The following is a 24,269-nucleotide window of genomic DNA, read 5'->3' as shown; positions in this document are numbered from 1 at the left end:
GTGGAACTCGCAAGAGATAGTTTAATTGATTTATGATTTTTTTCACATTTCGTGTACTTTGATATCGTTTTAATTTATAAGTAAGTAGCATAATACTTAAGTACTTACAGAAGTTGGGTCACAAAAAAATCCAATTATACAAATATATTTCAATCAATTTTATGCAAACACATCTAATCCCATGATATTCGGCTATTCGGCAGTCGTAATATCCTAATATATAACGGCTATAAATCTAAAACCCGCTATAGCAAAATGCTGTAATTTAAATGCAGATTTACTTTTTATACTATAAGCATTAAAAAGTAAATACATGTATTACACTATATATATATACCATATACATATGTAGTATATACATATATAATGTACTAACTAACCTAGACCTACACCCTAGACCTAACTTATCAAAAAAAAAATGTGATAAAATATAACTGAATTTAAAATAAGCATCAATAATTTAGGAAGCATTATTTATAAAATATACTTTGATACTGATATAGTTCGAGACCCGAGGAAAGACTTTGTTTTAATCCTTGAGAGGTCCAAGGGGGTAAAATGGAGATTTGTGTGGTATAGGTTTTATTAAACCACAGGTTCATCTAGTATTTAATAAAAACCAATATTTTGTGAAATTTACGCAATAACAGACGATTCTGACTTTTGATTCAGTAGACAGCATGTCGAAAGTGAAACAGTGTAAAAATACTATGTGATTCTTAACGTCAAAAGTGTAAAAGTGGCATAAAGGCAAGTATAAGAAACAAAATAGATCCGAGTTTGAATTTATTTAAGAAGCACCATAGTTTTGTTGCGAAATTACTTTATGATTTCAAAAGGGATTAAATAAAAGTCAATAAAATACCTCTTGCAAATCATTTTACTACCTAAAACAATATTTCACTTCTCTAGTCTTCTTCTTTAACCACATATATTTCAGTCAGTAAATAAAAAATATAGGACATCAGTCCTATATTTTTTATTTACGTAGTCTGATCACATAGACTATAAAGCAGGTCGTTAGGCAGCAGACGTTAAGGCGGGTTATGCATGACGGTTTTGACTGAGCATCAAACCAATGAAACATAATTATTGCGAATGACATTACGATAAACTGTCGATTGTCTTGGGCAATAATTATTTTCCTGTTACTCGTAATAAAAATAGAACAAAGAAAATATCTCTCTTAGCTAGATATCGATTTTATAAGAACTATTTAAAGATTGATGAAGGAACTTTTTTGAAACTTTTATCAGCCATGCGCGCTCGACCATACGTGAAACCGAACCGTGCAGGCGGGAACTGCAAGCAAATATATAAATGTCTCAACCTACAAATAGTTTGAGTTTTTTTTACCTAGAAGATTTTCGAATGTATAATATTTTATGAAATATAAGTGCCACATTATTTCTTGGAAATCGATAAACAGTGGGTTCCTACGCAAGCATTAGAAAGCAATTTTAAATGCTTTTACGGACTTACATTTTATATTTTTTACTATTAGTTTTGCTTGTATTCTAATTTAAAAACTACAGAAGTATGATAAATAATCAGGCAACGAAAAAAATTTGCTTTTAATATTGTATTCGCTTCTGTTACTTCACTATAATGTTGCGCGCGCTGCATCCACCTTTTTTATAATCTGAGATTGTTGTGTTGGTTTGAAGAATGAGTGAGCCGGGTAATAACAGACACAAGAACTGTTCGGAATTTGTGTAACTATTTAAAATGTTCATATGATCATCTTAATGTTTTTGATTAGATTGTTTGACAGTACGCCAGAACGAGTATAAAAACTATTAGGAGATATACAAGACTATAAGTCTTACTTACTAGTACTTAGTTCCCAAGGTTGGTGGAACATTGACGATTTAAGCTATAGTTACTATTTCTTACAGCGCCACAACGGACGGAGTTGATCGTTTTTTAACTCAAAAATATTTCTTTATCTTATTTTTTGAGCTTTCTAAGGTCAAAGCATAAAATTTTAATCGTTATTAAAAAGACGTGTAGTTAGATCATTTTTATTGATAAAAATGCATTATTATAATATTTATGAGCATAATTATTGTCGAATGGAATAATGAAAAAATAATGAATTACTGTAGATAGATTTGGATTTTTTTTTAAAAGGCTTAAAATTGTGTAGTTTTTATATAAAAAATTCATAGCATTTTACATAATTTTTATTTAATTTTTGGCGGTGATCTTTACATAATTTGCGAGTGTAATATTATATTATTATATATTATTGGAGTTTAAAAAAGATCTCAAAGTAAAAAAAAACTCAAAGTTACAAACACTTATTTGAAAATTTTCAAAGTGTGTAATTTTTTTAACCTATTTAATTTGATCCGGTGCTTCAAGCATACAATGTTGTTTTTTAAGTTGAAAAAAACAATTAATTACAAAATCAATCAGACCGAATATTTGAACTTATATGAAATAAACCTATTTTGTTTTTCGTTGTGCTTCCCAAACGGTCGAGCGATTGACTCCAAAATCTAAACAATTCTAAGTCTCGATGAATCGTACCGAATGCCGTTAACGTGGATTCCAATTTGTTCGTTCTTGATATAATATTGTTCAACAAAATTTTATTTAAATATTTATATACCCACGCCCCGACATCAAGCTATAAATAGTCAACTGCTTTAGGACCTCAAAACGTAGAAATCCAAAGAGAACTCGAGTTTTAAAAATCGATCTGACAACATTAACTACCCAATTTTCATTTTGAGTTTCAACGGTAATTAATATAGTAATCGTTGAAAGTAAATCAAAAAAATATAACAAGTGTAAAATTATTAATTTTGGCATAGATTATTAATAGTCATAGCTTTTCTCTTAATGGGAAAAACTGCGTTTGTAAAGCCGGAAAAATTTGCAGTTCAGTTGAGATTAATTTTCCCTGGCGGCTTGCCATAGGGAGAAAATTGAAAAGTTCCGATACGAACGCAATTTCTGACTCATCGCCCTCAAATAGAACGATTTCCTTGATTGGTTTGATTATCGAATCTTTAAGCTGTAAACCTACCAGTTACATTAATTACAACTAAGTACCTACTATAGTTTTTGTTGTTAATTTAAAAAATAGCTTTACTCATGTGAATTTTTCACAATTAATTGTGAATGTTTCAATTTAGCGTGAGCGGCCAAATCCTAAAGTATGATAAATAGCAAAAATCTCAGAACGAATTTCGATAAAAATAAAACTGCCTAATAGAATTTTTGAAAATTCAATATTCCTAACCAGAAATAGAACCAACGTGTGGATAACCAACTGATTTAGAAAAAAAAAACAAAAAAACATGTATATGATTAAAACGTTCTATAATGTCACTAATAAGGATCACATTCTGAGAAATAATTAATCTTAAAGTACCTAATATGTATTTATAATTTATAAACTACCCGTAACTTGTTCGAAATGATTCTCAATTTCATTCATTTCTACACATCCCTGCCGCGCAATAGTTTTCATAACAATATGTTTTAATTTAAAAAATTAAACTCCTTAATAATTTTGAAATTCTGAAAGAATTCACATCGTATCTCATTTGTAAAATTGTGCCAACCAGTTGTCAGTGATACGCTATTTTGATACGTGTATCCTATAAATTTTATAATTGTTATAGTCAATGTCGCATATCAATGAAGGGAAGATTGACTTTCATAGAATTATCAACATGATAAGCATGGCAATATTCATAATAACGACTCAGCTGTGGTTCGCGACCTATAATTTGGAAAATTTAACCCTGCAATTTCATTATACTAAAAACCTATTTAAATTCACAAAAAATGTTTTAAATTTTCATCATCAATAATAATAAAAAAGTATTTTACTTTTCTACAAAAGATCTACAGCCTTTTACTATCAAATAACAAAATATTGGAAAAGGTTCTCCTTTTATCAATTTCAGCTGGAAAACGGCGAGATTAACGATTTTCAGGCTACGTTCTCACTACGAAATATTTTTAATAAAATATATAAAATATACTCTATACGTAGCTTATTAAAATACTCTATATATAATTATATGGCTTATACATCTTGAAACCATAAGCATCATCACCATGTAAAAGTTCCATGTCAATCAACTGTTTAAATTATGTGTCATTTATCAAATACAAAATATTTTTTACTCAAGTAGGCTCTTAAAAAGTATTAATAGATTTATATTTTTTATTTTTTATTCCAGTATATTTTTCATTTATAATTTTAGCTACTTAAAGGAGCTCAAACACTGATTGACTGATTAGCAGACAAAGCGTATATAACTTGAAATTTTGCATACGAGCTTCTAAAGATGAATTCTGAAACTATGTCGATCGCGGAGAATAGCCAATTGCGCAGGAAATATTATAGTGTTTGTGTGCAAACGCAGGTGAACTTTCTATTCCTTTAATCTCATAAACTGATGCGATACGATCGAAAAGTCTAGACACAAGTCCAACGTCTTTTTCATTTTATTAATTCTTTAAGAAATAAATATTATTAATGAAAGAAAAAATACCGAATGTGGCGTTATTTTTTTATTTAAGAAACATGAAAGTACCGTGGTCTTAAGTCTTTATTTATTTACGCGAAGCTTTTTTCTAGCCGCGACTTTAGGAGAAGAAAAGAGAGCAGATGGCTCTACTAGAAACCTACAGTACTGAAAGTCTAAACAGTGCAATGTTTTATTTCGTTAACCACTAGACATAAAGATATATTTGCCAAACACAATAATATTACATGCATGGAAAATAAAAAAAATTAAATCCCAAAAATCATTTCCTGTTATCTTTTTAATAAAAATATTACGAGATAATAATGTCAATAAATAAAATTACTGATATCATAGGTCAAAGAACTAGGTATCTTGGCTTTTGGCAAATAATAAAAAATCCAATTTACTCGTTAACCTCTTTTGGAAAATGTCCAATGCAATGCGGTACTTGGTCGTGACCAGGAATAGAGTCTATTCAAATTAATTGAACGTATATTATTTATCATATTATTCAAAGTATTATACAATATTCAAGTAAGCGTAAAAAGAAGTGGATAGGTGACTATATAGGTCGTCCTAGTCTGCAGAGCTTTTTCAATAATTTAAATATTACAAAAATTCACTCTTTAGATATCTTGATGTAATATTTTTTTAACATTATGCCCCATGTGTGTTCCACTAACCTGCTTTGGAGCAGCGTGATGGATTAAGCTCCATACCTTCTCCTTAAAAAATTGTTAAACGACGGAGAAAAGTTTTTGTTTTTTTTTATATACATATAATAAAATATATGTAAAGACTATATATATAAGTAGCTATATGTAACGAATAATGTGCCGAAACGTTTCGTGGGACCCATCGACATAAATATCATATCAGGTATAATAATAATAATTTTACGAAAGATACAATTGTTTCAGCAAAATAAAGTTACACACCTTTACTACTATTTTAAAGGATCTTTAGAAAGCATAGAATCACGACATTTAAACAAAGTATAGGTATATGCTGTAAAGCTCTTCAAACAATAATTTACTCCCATTTTTATAACTTTAAAATTCTTTGCTACTGATGAAGATCTTATAAAACGTGAATGTAACCGGTGAAAACGTTATTATTTTATTGTATTTTATCGAATTACTATATAATATTTATTAATAAAACCTTTTTTATTATAAGATGTAATCAATACCTCAAGTAAAAGTATATTAAGTAGTTAGTTACTTAGCTGCGGCCAATGACCAACTATCTACGCATACAGGGCCGGATCTATCAAATGGCTTTTTGGGCTTCAGCCCAGGTCCCCGTGGATTCAAAGGGGCCTCAGCTAAGTCAAGTCAAAATTAAAATATGACGATAATGCAAATTAATCCATAACTTTATTAAATTAAGTAGATCGTATGGTTTACAGCCCTGCGAGTCCAGCAATTAATCAAACCCATTCAATTAATTTAATTCAAGTCTACGTTCAGATATGTCTTAGGTAAGCCCCCAAGTAGTGTTAACCCAGGGCCCCCTAAACTTACGGTCCGGCCCTGTACGCATAGATATTATAGTGCACAAATGTGTGTATAAACACAAGTGCACTTTCTATTCGCTTGCTCGTATAATCCGATAGGATGGTAATCCAACACTTTTGAAGAGACCCTTTTCTTAAGTGCTTTCCGAGGTCGATATAGTAACATTCATATATTATATATTACAGTCCAGTCAAAACAGACATTTCCAGAAACAATAATAATAATAATACATACACCTGTCTTATCATAAAAATATGTTAGAGTTTTTTTTTCATTTTTATTATAAACTGAGATATCACTAACTAAAAATTTCGAACATTGAACCATAATATGCTACCACATCCAATAGATAGCCGTATATACAGGTGACCTGTAAAAAAATGGTTTGTTTTGAATCTATGGTGTGTACTTGAAAAGAGGTCCTCAAATTAAACAGATTCTACAAATAAGTCTGGGTACATCACTTTAAAAAATATTACATTTGTTTCATATGCTCACATTATTGGGCACTATTACCGCTGCTTGAGAAAAAGTCAAAGGCTTATTTTTTTCAAACATCCTAAAAGGCATACCTATGACGCAATATGAATCCTGACTAGCTAAATTTGTTTTTTTTTTTAAGTTTACCTAAATATAAAAATCTAATATTCTGGTTTTTTTTTAAAAGTTAGCACCTCTGGTTAAAAATCAGTTCTTCACTTGTTGGCACTATAATTAACAAAATAATATGCGGAACTTTTTAACTTTATAACCGAGATTATATTCAAAATTCTTTAAAAGTTATATTTGTTTTATGATTTATAATAATAAAGCTATAACCGTAACTTAATTTAAAATAAATAACTTTGGTAAAGTGAAGTGAGTTATTGATTCTATCGACGTTATATTCATAAACTTAATGCGATTATTATTAAATCATTAAGTCCGTCACCGTACGTCTATATTCTATACTAGCTGTTACCCGCGGCTTTGCCCGCGTAGAATATGAATATATTTACAAATTAACTTAAAATATTACGTTAATGTAATATCTCTTTGTATACCGAATTGGTGTGTTTTTCAGCCCTTAGCGTAGAATATTCAGAAACGCTTAAATGCGAATCAACTCATTTTTAATCGGTAGCCCAAAAATAAAATTTCGAGCTATTAACTTCAAAATGACAGACTTCCAGACTAACCTGAATACGAAATGTTAACACCACTTTTTACCTTTAGGCCTAAAATATCAAGAAACGCTTAAATACTTAAAACGCTTAAAAATCTACTCATTTTTAATCAGTAGCCCAAAAATAAAATTTCATTCTTCTAACTTCTAAAATGACGGACTTCCAGACTAACCTATATCAGAAATATCAATCCCTATTAAACCCCTTAGAGATAGAATATCTAGAAACACTTAAATACGTATTTCCTCATTTAAAATCAGTTTCACAAAATTAAGCTTCATGTTTTTAACTTAAAACATGACTGACTCCCATAAAAACTTTCAACCCTTATTTCACCCCTTTAGTGGTAGATTATCTAGAAACGCTTAAATACGTATCTACTCATTTTTAATCAGTAGCTCAAAAATAAAGTTTCATGCTTCTAACTTAAAAAAATATGGACTTCCAGACTAATCTATATAAGAAATGTAAACCCCTATTAAACCACTTAGAGGTAGAATATCTAGAAACACTTAAATACGTATATAATAATTTTTAATCCGTTTCACAAAAATAAAGTTTCATGTTTTTATCTTAAAACATGACTGACTCCCATAAAAACTTTTTACCCTTATTTCAACCCCTTAGGGGTAGAATATGCAGAATCACTTAAATAAGTATGTACTCCTTTTTAATCAGTAGCCCAAAAATAAAATTTCATGTTTCTAACTTAAAAAATTACGGACTGCCATACAAACATTCAACCCCTTTTTAACCCATTTTGGGGTAGAATTTCAAAAACGCTCTTCAAGTGGGTGTCATGATATGTTAGTTTACAGCCTAAAATATAAGTTTTATGCTTCTAGTTCTAAAAATGACAATACTTTCAACAACTTACAACCTTTCATCGCCCTTTTTCAACCCTATACAGCACTTTTTTCAAAATAAAAAGTAGCCTATGTCCTTTCTCAGGCTTTAGACTATTTGTGTATCAAATTTCATTTAAATCGGTCCAGTAGTTTTGGCGTAAAAGCGAGAGAGACAGACAGACAGAGTTACTTTCGCATTTATAATATTAAGTATGGAAGTATGGATTATATTGACATTGACATATTTATTTGTGTTGAATTTTCAATTGTTGACATTTGTCATTTGACATCCCGATGATAAGTGATAACTTATTGTGATAACAATTTAGAAATGTAATATATTTAAAAAAAACACGTGTAGTTATACCTAATCAATATTACATAATAAGACAAGAAAATACATTTTACATTAAAGTTTATTTTATTTAAAGAACAATACATACTCTTTTCAGAAGCTTTCCTATTTATTTACAATTTTCATAAATTGCTTAGTGTTTTACCACATAAGAGTAGAATAATTTCCTTCTTGAAACATATTTCAGTGTGCAAAAAAAAATAAAAATGTCATCCAAAACATTCCAAGGTGTTGTGGATAGATATAATGGGGTAACCGTGGACTCTCACGAAGAACCATGTGATCCAAATCAATTTTTAAATCAGTTGTTAGGTGACTTTATTTACAATTTTATATACAAATAAAAGTAACACATTTAAATATATTTTATTTTATTCTTTTATTTTAGCTTCTATAAAGGAATGGGAAGAAGAAAATAGAAGATGCATTTGGTTTAAGATTTACATCAATGATGCAGCCCTAATACCAATTCTTGCAAATGTAAATATTTGTTATTCGACAAACGTAATATGTAAAAGGAAGTAGATTTATTTTAAAAAGCTAATGGAAATAATGTCTATTGATTTTTGTTCACTAGACAATGTATTTTAATCTTGTCGAATTAAACTTCCTTGGAAGCAGTTATATAAGATAAAGCAAGCAGAAACTAATACGTTTTTTATAATGATATAATTAAATATTTTCAGGAGGGCTTCAACTTCCATCACTCAAGAAATGATTTTGTTATGATGTACAAGTGGTTACCAAAAAACAGTACAGCTAACTTACCACCAGCTTGTCATACAAATCTAGGAGTTGGAGGTTTAGTTTTGAATGACAAGAACGAAATGCTTGTAGTGACAGAAAAGCATTTTGAATATCCCCATTGGAAACTCCCTGGAGGATATGTTGAAAGAGGTAATCTTTTTCTTATATAATATTTGCAATCCTTAGCATACTAATAATACAAGAATAAGTTAGATCTGTTATTAAATTCCTTTCCAAACACATATAATATATATTTTTCTTGCCATTATTATGTTGCTCGCACAAGGTATAATTTGTAGAACCTTACTATAGGTTATTTCAAATGATACCCACATATATGTGTATGTATTGACATGGTTTTTTAACTAATTTGAAAAATTGGTGTGTTAGGAAATGATGTGGAAAGTGCCCAGTGCTAGGATCTATATATACTTATGTAGATTAGATAGAATCTATATATATTTTAAACAGAATCATATTTATTTATTAAACTTAAATTATAATAACAAATGTCTCTTTATTATTTTCAGGTGAAGACATCAAGGATGCAGCCATACGAGAGGTGAAGGAAGAAACTGGTATTGATGCCATTTTTGAATCAATGGTCACCTTGAGACACACCCACAATGCAATGTTTGGCAATTCAGATATTTATGTTGTAGTTTTATTAACAGCTACCTCAACAACAATAACAAAATCAGAGTTGGAAATAAAAGATTGTAAATGGATGAGTGTAGATGAGTTTTTAAATCATCCACATGCTCATGAATTTAATAAATTTATTGTTAACCAAGCACTTGATTTAAAGGAAAGAGGAATTAAATTCAATCTTCAAAAGAGTAATATTACTGTTGGGACGTGGTCAAGAGCTATCACCTCACTTACCATAGAAAATATTTCAAAAATTTAAAACATTTTACAATTTTTATTAAACATACTAAGAAGAGTAATTTAAAATTTTAAGTAATTTGCTACCTCAATAAAAATATTCGCAATTATATTATATGAAATGTAAATGGTTACAAATATACAGTAATTTACTTTTATTTAAAATGTAAGTGTTGTAAATATCGTAAAATGTTAGAGGTGATTCTAATTATATAGTATCTTATTTAATAAAAATTAACAATTTGTTGGCTTCTAAAAGAATCGACAATGAACTGTGATCATATATTTGTAATAACTCCTGCTTGTTAATACTAGATGACTATAAAAATTAAAATATTTAATTGTCTTTTTTTTGTGACAACTATATCATTAGATAAAGCAAGAACTTAATAATCAGCAAAAAAATTGTTAATGTTGACATGTTATTAATTATTTATTTACAAAATGTACAATTCTAACACAGGACACATACCTATATTATTATTTTGTACTTTTGTAATTACTTAATACCAAATATGGGTAATTCTGTTTTTATGATGAAAAACAAAGTGAAATTTTAACATTTATTATAAAGGCAGCTATCAACCTGTAACTAGGCTATCTGATAGTAAATGGGCTGCTTATAGACATTGACATTGTAAGAATTGTTAAAAATTCCTTATATCACTAATGCACCAGTAACTTTGGAAACTAAGATATCATGTCTCTTGTGTCTGTAGTTACACTGGTTTACTCACCCTTCAAACTGGAACACAACCATACTAAGTATCTATTGTGTAGGTGGTATCTACTCAGACAGGCTTGCAAAATTCTACCTTTATTTATTACTTTTTTTAATGTATTTCTATTATTAAAACAATTAGTCGTTTTTTGCAATTAATGTGTTCTTGCAGAACTAAGATATACCTTTCAATGTTACAGTAATTTATTAAAAATAAGACATTTTGTCTAGGTTTTTAGATAGATGGTAGGAGCACATATACAGAAAAAATATTTAATATTGCCATTTAATAAATAAAAATTCAAATAGAACAAGTATAATAATAATGTTAATAATCTATATAATACAAATACAGTTTTAAACAGATGATTTCATTAAAACAATCCAGTATTATAAAAAGTGCTTTATAAGACTATAAGCTCTCTTTCTAACTAAATGGTTTCACTTAAAAAAAAATTTTAGAAGATGCAATTGGTTTAAAAATTAATAAATTTACTTGTCTGTTTTGAGACAGCAAATATTCTATATATTTTGCATCACATAAACCATTTCCTACTAAACAACTTTCACCCAATATACACATTGAATCAGCATATGCAGGTATGCAGATGTTTGTGATTAAAATTTATAAATAGCAAATTTTGCTTTAACCCTTCACAGCTAGTCTAAGTCAGGGATTGGTGCACTTTTTCTCAAACCATCCCCTTCTTCATCTGAAGTATCAACATCAACATCTCCTATAATAGATTTAAGAAGGCCACCAAATATAGAATTAGGATTTTTATCTTGCGGGATCTCAATACCAAACCAAATTCGTCCAATGGTATCTAAGTACACTGAATAATTTGGATCACGCTTTATACTAATAGCATAACAGCTTCTTAGGATTTTAAATTGAATGACATGTTTCCTGAAAATAAAAAAATAAATAAAATGTATAAGCATCTAATTAGTCAGTAAATATATTTTAAATACACAGAGAAATTATTGGTTTACTTACTGTTCAATAGCACGTAATAGAAACCATAGAAAATTTAATAATGGGAATAAGTATGGTGGGCCTTTGTCATTTTTTATAGTAGGGTGTGATCCTGTGTATTTGTTAAATGCTTCTGTAGCCATTTGAATATTACGCAAACAAAGACACTGTAGAACAGCTTGGGCAATAAACAAATCTATTTCTGATTTGAGTCCATTTGTTGTATGAAGCTCAATCAACATATTAGCATAAGCCGCTCCATCACTTGAGTGTAGAAAGTGTCTATGTGCCGATGTAAACTTCTTCTCCTGCCAATATATTTCAGCAATTTTCTATAAACAGAAAAAAAAATTGGTGAATTTGAAAAAATGAGTAATTAACACAACACCAATTCCAAAAAATACATACTATGTTGAGCTAATTTAGTAAAACTTTATTTGTATGATTTTAAAATTTTCATAGCAAATTAGAAAAGCTGGTTTATCATCAATATATAATTATACAATTATTTTGTTGTAAAAATTTAAGGTATTAATTACCTTAAATTACTATATATTCAAATGAAAGTATGAGATTTAACTTATATATTATATACACAGCATAGTCTGAGGTAGTTCAATAAAGTTATATATTAATTCTTATTTCCTTGTTTGTACAATTATTATGCCAAAATATATGTGTAATTGGATTTAGACAGTGCACTTGTATTTGCGCATAAATCTGAATATTGTATCACAAGGAGTTGGGCGGCTCTTCTTTGAGAATTGTTGTTGTTGCCAAAATCATCCAGGAGTTCATCGTCATATTCACATTGCAATAGTTCTTTTTAAATGGGTAATGATTTTGTATGAGGTAAAAAAAATATAAATTTTATTTCATTCCCAACATCTACCCATAATTATTATGACTATATTGTATTCAATACAAATTAGTTGCAACATAATCTGAACTGTTTAACTCACAAATAAATTTAATAAGCTTAATAAAAGAACAATGTTTACGCTAAATAATTTTAATTACTCTTATAATTGTATAATGAAACTGTTAATTTAGCAAAATATGATAATTTTGGGTAAATTAATAAGTCATACTCGAAGAGTAAGATTATCTGAGCAAAAAAGATTGATAATCTATTGTACTACAATTTATAGGCCAAGATTACTATTAACATTTTATAGGTTATGATGTTATGTCTTATTAGAGTTGTGGCATAGTAAATTTTATAAAATTACTTTATCCTTACCTTGTGAAGTAAAGGATGTCCTTTTTTATTATTATCCATGGACCATTTCACAGCATTTGTTAGAAAGGTTTCCCTTTCGGGAATACTTGAATTCATCTTTTCAAACAATTTTGATATTTTATCTATCCATTCGTGGCAAGGTTTTGTTTCTGATTTTGTTAAAACTTCGATTAACAGAATTGCCAGATCTGCTCCACTGCCTTGTTGATCGCGTTGTAGTAAAAGACTTGAACCTTTATACAATAATTGAAGCAAATCGGTATACTTCTTTTGACTTAGATACCTGAAAATATGTAAATTTAAATTGGTCAGATAGTGTTCAATTATATTAAAAATATGTTCTTATTTTATAGATTTACCTGAAATAAAGAGTCCTGTACATTTGATGTGCTTCATAATATTGACCCGAATTCACAGATGCTTCGAGCTTATCTAGAACTCGCGATACACCTCTTTCTCCTCTTCCAGCCATAATTTGTTTTCGAGATAATATTATTCCTGAGAAAATCTTTCACATCACTTATTTTAATTTACGTCTTCACAAAAAGTCACTTTACCACATGAAACTTATTCTTTCTAAAATTTATTTCATTGGTTAATAACCAAATAATTTTAAAATATCTATGTTTTATGAAAAAGCTACATCATATAAATGTCAAAAGTATTTAAATTTGTCTAGAGTAAAGGAGAAAGTAAACTGTTACAAAAGACACCTTGATAAGGCCGGTTAATACTCGTTTAGTAATAGATGAAATAATATATTTTTGTACATTACAATAATTTAATTCTAATATAATAAAACTAAAAATAATGTTCAGTTCAAATTATAACTTATTATTAATTAATTTAGAAATATAATATAAGTTCATTTAAAAAAGGACAGTAATTAATAATTGTATCATAAGTTTAATTATTATTTAATATTATGATTTATGACTAGATCTGTAATATTGTGTCCTTTTATTTAGAAGCACAGAATCATTATATTCTGTGATACAGAAGTGACACATCTAACTCAAATAGCTAATTTCCAAATTTCGTACAGTTTGAATTCTAAAATTAATAACAATTTATTATGTATCCGACTCAAGCTATGTACCCAAGACTAATAGATGTGCATTGTGCAACCATATTATGCAAGCCACTAGGCCGTCGGAAAAAGCAGTTTATTTAATAGCATGTGGTTTTTAATTGTTTAATGCAGGTTTTTGAATATAAATAATAACTTAATTGGAATATGAGAGAATTAAAAAGGTTTAAAATTTAATTTTATTTTATGGCAAGAAAACTTGTTTATTTTGCCAAAGTATATTATTTGTGGCTTTTTATTAGGAAATAAAAAAAAATTAAAATCAACATTTTGAAGTACTTTTTCAAACATAGTAGAATACCCTATTAGCCTAACGTTGGCGGCAACGTGTGAAGTTGTGAATAGTGTTGTGTAGTTCGCGAACGAACTATAGTAGCGGCACGCTATGATGGCCGTTTTGACGTTTGCCCGCTCATGAAGTTTCGTATTTAATAAATAATTACATCAAAGGAGCAAATTGTTGTTCTTTATTGTCAATAGTGACGTGCAGTTAGTCATAAAATTTATCGAATGTGATTGGAAAAGGTTGTAAATAGAACTATTAAATTAATAAAGGACGATTATGAAATAAATGTGAAAATAGATAATATTTTAGAAAATGAACTTATAATTAATGTGAGTGACGATAGCAGTGAGAGTGAAAGCAGCAGTATGGACGACTCCGATTAAATATAGCCACTAGTGTTTTTGGTTTATTTTTTTGTATCAATTTATTTCTTGTATGTAATGTGTTTATAAAGTCATTCATTCTAATTCCAATATTTGATTTAAATTGATTTCGTTCGAATATATTACTTAAACTTATTTTATATATCTTTTATTAAACCTTTTTAATCAGATACTACTTGCAACAAAAACTTGAATTAAATTACTTGCAAAAAAACAAAGATTTGAATATATTATATCGATAATAAATTTACATTTCACATCACTTTTTTAATGTGTCAAAACGGCCATCGTATCTTGCCGCTAGAATAGTTGATAGTTCGAAAGAGCGCTCCCACAGATGAACTACGCGAACTAGATCCCCGATTTTTCGTTCCATAGTTCGTTACTGAACGAGAAAAGGTAGCGCCAATAAACTAATATCATCTCGCTCGCTCGCGCGGTATTCTACCTGTCACTCGCTCACTGCTCAGTGAAGTAGTGAACTGCTTTTCGTTTCCGAGGCGACTTACGTATGCACTTGTAGCGGCACTGGTCCCTTGACATGCTTGTCAAGAAAGATAATATGTATAAGTTATCGTTGATTATTTTGAAATTTATTTTATATAGCTATAATTTTGAAACTTAATAAAAATATAAAAGCAGAATTACTAAAAGAGTATTTTAATTATTACCTAAATAATAAACCTATTTGTTTGCAATAAATAAAATCTATTTTACGAATATTCATTTCATTTATCTTTTATTAAAAGTCCAAATCTTTTTATGATTCTTGTCACAGTAAGTGCAGTATCAAAACGACCGAACGATCTGCCCTTTTTTTGAATCAATAAAAGTCAGATCGCTGTTTTAGTTCATTTGTTCGACAGCTCGCAGATGCTCGGTAGTCGATAAGCAGCTGGGAGCTGAAGAACTAAAAGAGCGAACTAGTTCGTTTAGGTTCGGCGACCTAAACCGAGCGATCTCAGTTGCGAACTATTATGCCCAACACTAGTTGTGAAAACTGAACAGACAGTGAAGGATGGCAGATGCCTTTGAAAAATTAATTCGATACAGCAACACACAACGTTGGCGCGAGCCGCGAGTGTTGATGCCAATGATAATTTCCCGATCCAGATCCGCACATTGAGCGAACAGTATTGGGACGAAAGTGTAGGCCGACGTAATGATTTAAAAAAAAACCAACATTATTGACATTGACAATTTTTGACAGTGTTTTTCTTTTTGACTTATTGATAAAAACTGTATCGCTAGTTTAGAGATAAGTTTTAATTTATTAATAAGTACTTTCGTTTAATTGTATCAATAGTAATTTAATTAGTGGACAAAGCAAGAGCACAATTTTTATAAGGAAATATTGCATTATTTTACATTTTATTAGAAATTTCTGTTAGATATTAATATGTTGAAAATAAAAAAATTAATCGTACATTTAAAAAACACAAGGTAAAAATAGGTACACTAGAAAGCTATTTCGACCACATATAGTTTTTAAAAAACAATTAATTATTTTTTTTTTATTCAATTTTAGAAATACTTCTTGTACTAGATGTCCACAGTGCAATTACTCATTACATCACAATGGAAAATTTACTGGAGAAAAAGATAGATTTAACGGCGTTACTGTTGATTCTACAAAGTTACAATGTAAAAAAGAAACATTTTCGAAAATTTTAGATGGTATGTAAACTACTATTGTCTTCCACATTTATAATTTTAAGTTTTGCCCTTATACCTGTTTATTTACGGTAACCTATTAAAGTTAGCAATAATTAAAGTATATTACAAAACCTAAATAACAAGCCTTTGTATAACATAGAAAATCAATTCTATTTGATGAAATCTAAATTTTTGGATCTTTATCATTTTATGATATATGATTGTGTACCAATTAAATTATTTTAATTTTTATGTTAAATTTATTATGTCTTTCTTAATCATGCTCAATATGATTTAGAATATATACAATTTCAATAATAAATTGATATAATCATTATGAAATTCAAAATAAATGACATTTTATTTTAGTAAAGATTCCTGCACCTCGAAAAAAATATAACTAACTAATATTATAAGATCGGAAAATTTAGGCTATTATTATATTTGTCCATAAATACATTTCAGAATCACTAAAAAGTTGGATTATTGAAGGCAGAAGATGCATATGGTTCAAGATCAACATAACTGATTCGGCATATGTTCCTATGTTAGCCCAAGTAAGTTAACATTATACTTTTATGGGTGTTGTATTGGTAGATAGATTTTTGTTAAATTATATTGGTATTCTTAGAAAGGTTTTAATTTTCACCATGCCAGAGATGATTTTGTGATGATGTACAAATGGTTGCCCGTTGATTCAGAGCCTAACTTGCCACCGGCTTGTCACACAAATCTGGGTGTAGGAGCATTAGTATTGAATGGAAGAAATCAGTTATTAGCTATATCCGAAAAGCACTATGATTACCCACATTGGAAACTTCCTGGTGGATATGTTGAAAGAGGTAATTATGATTTATTTATTTTGTATTTTATTGAAAGAATATGGTTTTGAGTATTTTAAAAGCATTCTAGGCAAATGGTGGTGCACCTAAAAAAGTTTACATAGATCAGTTATTATTAAGAATATTTTATTAAGAAATGAAAGTACATCATACATATGAAGCTTTTTAAAAATTGATTGTTTATAAATCTTCATAAAGTGGAAAAAATCTTTAATATTTTTAAATACTGAATAAACGCATCTGCAAGCCTCCCAGTGTTGTGTTAGACACTTTCCATCAGGTGATCTGCCTGCCCGTTTGCCACCTTATAGCATAAAAAAACAAAGATATACTCATGAGACTTCATTTGCTTTATGCCATTTAGTAACTTATATTTTAATTCATTTTTCATTAAACATAATATGTGTTTAATATTTATTACTTAGGTGAAGATATAGTAAAAGCTGCTCAAAGAGAAGTTAAAGAAGAGACAGGAATTGACTCAGAGTTCTTATCTTTAATAACGTTCAGACATACACACAATATGATGTTTGGCAATTCAGATATTTATATACTCCTGATGATGAAAGCTTTATCGGAGAAAATAACACTGTCCCTAAGAGAAGTACAAGATTGCAAATGGATGAATATCGACGAGTACAAAAATCATCCACATGTTCATGAGTTCAACAAATTGGTAATCAATCAAGCCTTGATGCATAAAAATGACAATTTAAAACTTGATATACAAAAAAGAACCGTGAAATGGTCGCAGTTTACGAGAGAGATGAGTTACTTAATCGTTGAAAATTATGACAAAAAATAGTATACTTTATTGTTTTATATATTATTTGTTATTTGAATAAATAATTTTTATTATATTGTTACTCCATTTTTTTTAATAAAATTAGTGAAGTTTTTTTTGTTGTTTTGACAGTATTAACTACATTTGATACCTATATATTAGTATGAGATTATGTGTACAAATATGCTTTATTATACACCATATGATTACAATTTTGGGTAGAGGACTTAAAGTTGCAGTGTAAAGGTGTGGAAGAGTTTACATAAATTAATTAAAATGAATTTACAATATAAAATATAAGTATATATATGATTATAATATACATACAAATTTATGTAATATTAGTAATCGTTAGAATATAGTTATATATTACATAAACAAAATAAAAAGTATGAGATAAACAAGTAACCACACATATTTCAAAGGGCTACAAATAAGCATCTACTTGATTTTTGAAGATATTAAAAGATTCATCGTGTCTAATGTTAACCAGTAAAGAGTTTCACAAATGTATGGCATGGGCAGTAATTAGTAAAGTATTTGTATATTTGGGTATGGTATATGGGTGACAATTACCGCCGATATTTCTTTAAGAAAATAAAAATACTGGAAAATTTGTAAATAGAGATGATTTTCAAGAGAGATAATTTAGAGATTACCAGTTGCTTTATAATTACAGATATTTAAAATCTAAAAGAGATTTTATATTAACGTTTCTCATATGCAGTTCGCTTTTCATTCATACTTTTAGGAGATAATAGAAGTTTTATATGTGCCAATTTATTCATGTACCTACTTGTATAAATTCGAAATGGCATGAGTTGAGATAAATAAACAACTTTGACCTTCAATTAGCGTGACTTCATTGGTTATAATCTAAAGGACCAATAGCGGATTCATCGTGGATTCTTGTAAAAATCATTTGAATGTCAGCTGAGTTGTTATCGGAACTTTTAAAGTAAAATTAAAGCTAATGTATGTATAATATGTATATGTTATAGTTGAGAGATCGAAAGAGCTCGGTGACTTTTATTGAGAGTAATCCTTTTAAAATCATATAGATGCGGAACAATTATATACAATAAGCGAAGTCTTACCCGTAAGAAAATAATATTTATCAAAACACCGTGTTAAAGAGTATATAAATATTTACCTTTTGACCCCATTTATTGTTTTTATAACTTTTTTCTGTTGTTTGTTATATGAAAACACTTATAGCTTTAACATATTGTTTTTGTATTGTTATTTTTTTGTTTTGTTATGGAGGAGCAAGTCTTTCTTGTACAAGTGTTTTCACACTTAAAAAAAGGACTTTCAAATTTAAACGTATTTTATGTACAATAAAACGTATGTAAAAGGAAATGAAGTTATTATAATAATTTCATGTGTTATATCTTACGGGTAACTTAAATAATGATATACCTATTACCTATTTTATTTAAGAACTGTTTCTAGTGCATAATATAGCAGATCTGTTAGCATGTATAGAATAGTTAGTTTATTCTACAGGAATATTCCGTAGCTAGTTCAAATGTGCATGTGCAAAACAAAAAAAAAGGACCAGGGCAGCACTTTTAATAAGTATTTAAATATATAATCTTAACTGGTAAATAAGGGATATAAAAGCAAAGACAGTAACAGTAAGTTATTGTTTAACAAAAAATCAATATAATTATCGTTTGTACAAATTGGAATTACCTAATTAAATTATTTATTTCTAAATATAGTTAAATAAAATATATATTTTCATAACAATTATTATAATATATAATCTTGAATGCATATAATTTCTTAAAGTAATTTACTATCTAAGTATAAATAAATATGATTATATCTATTGTAACGCATTATTAATTATTAAGCAAATTTTAAATATACATTCTATAATTTTAAACTATGATTGTTATTGGACGTCTCGGGGCAATACGATAATTTTCGTATAAAAATACGAGAGAAGCGTTTCCACGCGGATAATGATTGGTTTTTGTTCTGCTTTGTCTGCATATTGGCCTGTAACAGAAAATACGAAACACATAAATTGGCTATTGTGTAATGTGTACTTGAATATATAACGCAATCTTACAATAACTTTTACTTTGAATTGATTTTTACAAATACCCTATTAGCCATAATTTGTTAAGTTACAGTTCGCTTGAATGTAATATAACTGAATTTATAACTTGACAAGTTTATAGAAAAATATTTTTTTTGATGAAAATGTCTATGTATGAACTTATCTGTTTATTTATCACCTAGTCGTCAAAATTCGACTATAATCATTATTGAAAATTTGAGGAATCGATTATCGTTACTTGATGGTTATTTTAAAAGTAGATCTATTAAAAATCACCTAATAATTTAACCTTACCTACTTGTTTTTATCGTTTACCGTCATAGCTAAATAATCGGAAATGTTTAGTATTTTAACAAGTGCGTTTTATTAATTTAGCATGCTGACGTAGTTAATATAAGTGGGACCATGAAACGTAAAGATTTTGTGCTTACCTTAGCATCACTTTTGCTGTGTTTATACGTAACCACCAATGAAAAACCTAGAAACAATAACTTAAACGTGATAGCCACGGAAACAACTATCAAAAAAGCGTATGTCATGTTAAATGTTTTAAATAAATTTCAAAACAAGGTTAATGCACCGCTTCGAACCGCGAACAAAACAGACTGCTGGTTACAGTGATCAAACTGGCTGTACAGTTTCTAGGGTTCCGTAATAGAAGTATTGAAAGGAAATTAGTTTTTTAAATCTATTTAAGAAAGGTAAATCATTTTCCTTAAATAAATGTCCAATGGCTAATTAGTAGCGTAATAATAAAACTCGATAATGGATACACTGATTATTGAATAAGTAGTATTTATTGTACGGAACCTTTAACACGCGAATACCATTAGTTTGTTGCCGGTATTTTATCGAAACCATTATAGTCCTTCTAATGTATAGAAACGCCATGTTATATACAAGAGCTATTTTTTATATAAATTTTAAAACTACTATTAAGGTACATAATATAACGTAACATCACTTAGGGAATAGAGATTATTTTTAAACGTCCTAAAATAGAAATCGAAAGGTTTGTTTTGAATTTAACACAATGTAATATGTAGGTAGACACATATTCATATATATATATATTTTTATACGGAATCTCAAAACGCCTGTTAATGGTTCATAGCTAATGAGTTGATATAAAATCTTATAGATAGGTAAAGTATTGAGATTTTTATCATAATAAAACCGATAAATTAATAAATCCTATCGGTTATATTCATACATCGTTGTATGTTTGTGTTAGGTTGAATTGCCATCGTGGCCCCGAAATGACATTCACTCATTGTTCGCAAGGTTTCATTTCGTCCGTTGTTTCGTTCATCATTATCCGCGTTTAATTAACAAATGTTTTGAAAACGGCTTCAAATATTTTAAGCCAGTTTTAATGTAGACAAAGTTAGTAAGTATAATTTAAAATTTATTCTAATACGACGACGAATGAAGAAGAACGAAGACGAAGTTAGTTGTATTTACCTGAAATTTTTCAATAATTTGATTGGAATTTTTATTTGCTTGATAATTTAGCAGGTACCTACTTACTCGTATTCTACGTTTACTTAAATCCTATATTTATATACTAATAGCGTAAGCCGATTTTTGTCCCAGTGATTATTGGACGATAGCTGCACATAAAAAATCGGTTATGGTCTCATTTTAAATATAGAGCACCAGCCGTAAATGTGCAGAAAAGTAAACTGTTACGATTTAACAAATTATTGATTTTGATAAAAGTCACTGGCCGCTTATAGAGCGGCGCTACGGCTATATAAAAAAAAAAACAAATGAAAAACGTGCGAACCTATTACGACACAGGTTATGTTTGTGTTTTAATAAAAAAATATTTTACTGACTGACTGACTGCTAGGTTGCGAACTTGAATCGAATTCAATACCTTCTCAGCTTGGCCGCAGCGAGCCACCATGGGCAGAACCTTACTTTCTTCGTATCTGTGATGATCGAGAAGAAACACTGCCGAATTTTGAACTTATTAGTGTCCCTGAGCAGTTTATTGTATAAGATGTCATCGAAGCCACATTTCTGGTACTACATTTCTTGCTCAGCAGGCGCAGTAGAAAAGTCAGTGGCTGTGCCGTTCTTGTAGCTAAGAACTAAAAACGACCTATGAACGATCACTGCGACCAAATTAATTAACAGGTCAGGTATTAATTTAATACAAAGTGAAAGTTTATTCTACATAAAATTAAAATAAATTGTTATCAATAAACTCAAATTGAATTACTGGATACTATTTGACATTAAAAAATCATTAAAAAAGGTTTCATCGTTTTGGCGCCAAATTTAAATGAGTGATTTGCAATTTACAATGAACTGAAATCAAAACAAAACCAAAAAAATAGGTTTGAAAATTCAAAAAAAAATTATCACATAGATTCGCGTGGGACACACTAGTTGTAGATAAACGGAATAATATATAAATTTATTGATACTGTAGGCGATGTAGTAAATACAGTAAGCAAGTATTCTATTCGGGTATTTACAGTCTTGGAACTCGAGCCTCCCTTTGCGACGTTTTTGCCAAAACAGGAATAAGCACTTGGTGTGGCATCGCTTTACATGAATGATACGATTGATAACATTGATTATTTTGATAGAAAAAATGTCAAAAAATATTATTAAACGACTGAAATGAAAACAAAAAGATTTCTAATACGTAAAGTCCTGTGACAAGATACTCGAGTTTCACTTTTACAAGAATAATAAGTTTTAAGATTATATTATAAAATCTTTAAAGACTGATCATATGTTAAAAGTCTAAAAGGTGATGCTTGCCTGTGTTTGAACCTGTAATCTTGAGTTAAGATGTAAGTATATGTTGTATATAGGGAGTATATACGTTAGATTTTTAACTGTTGATTTCGGTTGTTCGCGTAGAATTTGCGATCCGGTCCAATGTAATTCTAGATTTTAATTCAGGACCGTTCAAGCATAAATCATTTCTGATTCAAATGTAATTAAGGGCCCAATTTAATAAAGTAGATACAAAACGAATACGATTTTAGTTACACCAAGAATAAACTAAATTTAATAATTGTAAGTCAGCTATCAACTTATTTTTAAAATTTAAGAAACTTCCTTTTTTTTTATTATTTTGTATTTTATTATTGTTATGGTATACTTTTAATTTCATATGTGTTGAAAAAAGAAACAATCGATGTACAGATAAATCCAATAGGGTTTTTGTTACATCGTTTTTAAAACAGTAGAACATAAAATGAAATGTATATTTAATGGATAAATAAATAAAAAAAAACACATATCAAGCATAACATTGATTGACATTGGCGCGTGTTTAAAATAAACTCGTTTTATATTTATAAATCATCATCATCGAAGTTTTTATTATCTAGGGTTGATTTTTTACGGTGGCCGAAGTAGCTTCTAGGGTACGGGCCAGATTTCATACATCTAGGTATGGTCGTCTAAGTCAGCAATATTGACATGCGTAGTGTAAGGTGTAAAGACATGTATACCTACGGTGTTTCAAGCACACAAGGAAGAGCACTTCGATTACTTTCCTCGGCTGATACGGATGCAAGGTTTTTGTCAAGGGTAGGATGAAACTGCGAAGACGGATATTAAGCCTTGTTTGCGCGACAACCATATATATTTTTTAATATAGGTACGGTAAACAATATTATTTCGACAAGCTGTTAACTTATTATGATAGTCAAATAACCCTCAAATTTTATTTTGAATGTCAAATCTAAAATTAGATCTTTGAGAAAATTGTTTCCTACAAAGGGTCTTATTATTGATACTAAATTGCAATAGGCCCCTTATATAAATGGATTAGCGTTAGTAGGCTTAGCTCTGCGACATTTGCGGTTACAAAGATGGGACTGTTTCCCGATATTGTACTATAACTTGCATAGTATATTTTTGCTACTGTATAATGTCTTACTGCATTATTTTTGGGGTAAAGCAACGATCGATCGATGGCCTTTTAATTCCATGTTTGTTCATTGTGGATGTTTTACATTGATGGTGCTCTGTAGATTGAGTCCATAAGGTATGCGTATGTTGATTAAATATTCTTAAATTTTGTCCACTATTGTTATATCCGGTCTATTGTATTGAATAGTCCGGTCTGCAGATTGCACTATGATTATAGATATTATTAATTTGTGATTAGTGATTAGATAATGATTATCTAGTAAAGTATCGGATGTATATTTAAAG

General features: G+C 29.0%; 3 protein-coding genes and 1 long non-coding RNA gene across 4 annotated transcripts; 2 read left to right on the top strand and 2 right to left on the bottom strand.

Annotated features, from left to right (window-relative positions):
- The first annotated feature begins 8,254 nt into the window (after positions 1–8,254).
- LOC113395074 (uncharacterized) lies at positions 8,255–10,847 on the top strand. Its single transcript, XM_064215767.1, has 5 exons — positions 8,255–8,363; positions 8,573–8,697; positions 8,774–8,865; positions 9,072–9,282; positions 9,663–10,847. Exons 2-5 carry the CDS (start codon positions 8,592–8,594, stop codon positions 10,040–10,042), a joined length of 789 nt encoding a protein of 262 aa, XP_064071837.1. The 5' UTR covers positions 8,255–8,363; positions 8,573–8,591; the 3' UTR covers positions 10,043–10,847.
- Positions 10,848–11,011: 164 nt separating this feature from the next.
- On the bottom strand, positions 11,012–13,591 carry LOC113395072 (uncharacterized protein). The gene is made up of 4 exons (XM_026632618.2): positions 13,323–13,591; positions 12,964–13,246; positions 11,742–12,052; positions 11,012–11,651 (listed from the first exon to the last, which is right to left on the bottom strand). Exons 1-4 carry the CDS (start codon positions 13,433–13,435, stop codon positions 11,402–11,404), a joined length of 957 nt encoding a protein of 318 aa, XP_026488403.1. The 5' UTR covers positions 13,436–13,591; the 3' UTR covers positions 11,012–11,401.
- Positions 13,592–15,888: 2,297 nt separating this feature from the next.
- LOC113395073 (uncharacterized) lies at positions 15,889–18,086 on the top strand. The gene is made up of 5 exons (XM_026632619.2): positions 15,889–16,165; positions 16,251–16,399; positions 16,844–16,935; positions 17,010–17,220; positions 17,646–18,086. The coding sequence occupies exons 1-5, from the start codon at positions 16,122–16,124 to the stop codon at positions 18,023–18,025; spliced, it is 876 nt and encodes a 291-aa protein (XP_026488404.2). The 5' UTR covers positions 15,889–16,121; the 3' UTR covers positions 18,026–18,086.
- A 1,575-nt stretch (positions 18,087–19,661) lies between these two features.
- On the bottom strand, positions 19,662–20,755 carry LOC135193417 (uncharacterized). Its single transcript, XR_010309224.1, has 2 exons — positions 20,510–20,755; positions 19,662–20,014 (listed from the first exon to the last, which is right to left on the bottom strand). It is a non-coding gene; the product is annotated as an uncharacterized LOC135193417 (long non-coding RNA).
- Between the last annotated feature and the right edge of the window lie 3,514 nt (positions 20,756–24,269).

Source organism: Vanessa tameamea, chromosome 9, assembly GCF_037043105.1.
Source record: "Vanessa tameamea isolate UH-Manoa-2023 chromosome 9, ilVanTame1 primary haplotype, whole genome shotgun sequence".
Lineage (NCBI taxonomy): Eukaryota > Metazoa > Arthropoda > Insecta > Lepidoptera > Nymphalidae > Vanessa > Vanessa tameamea.
This window is presented reverse-complemented; position numbering and strand designations above follow the sequence as displayed.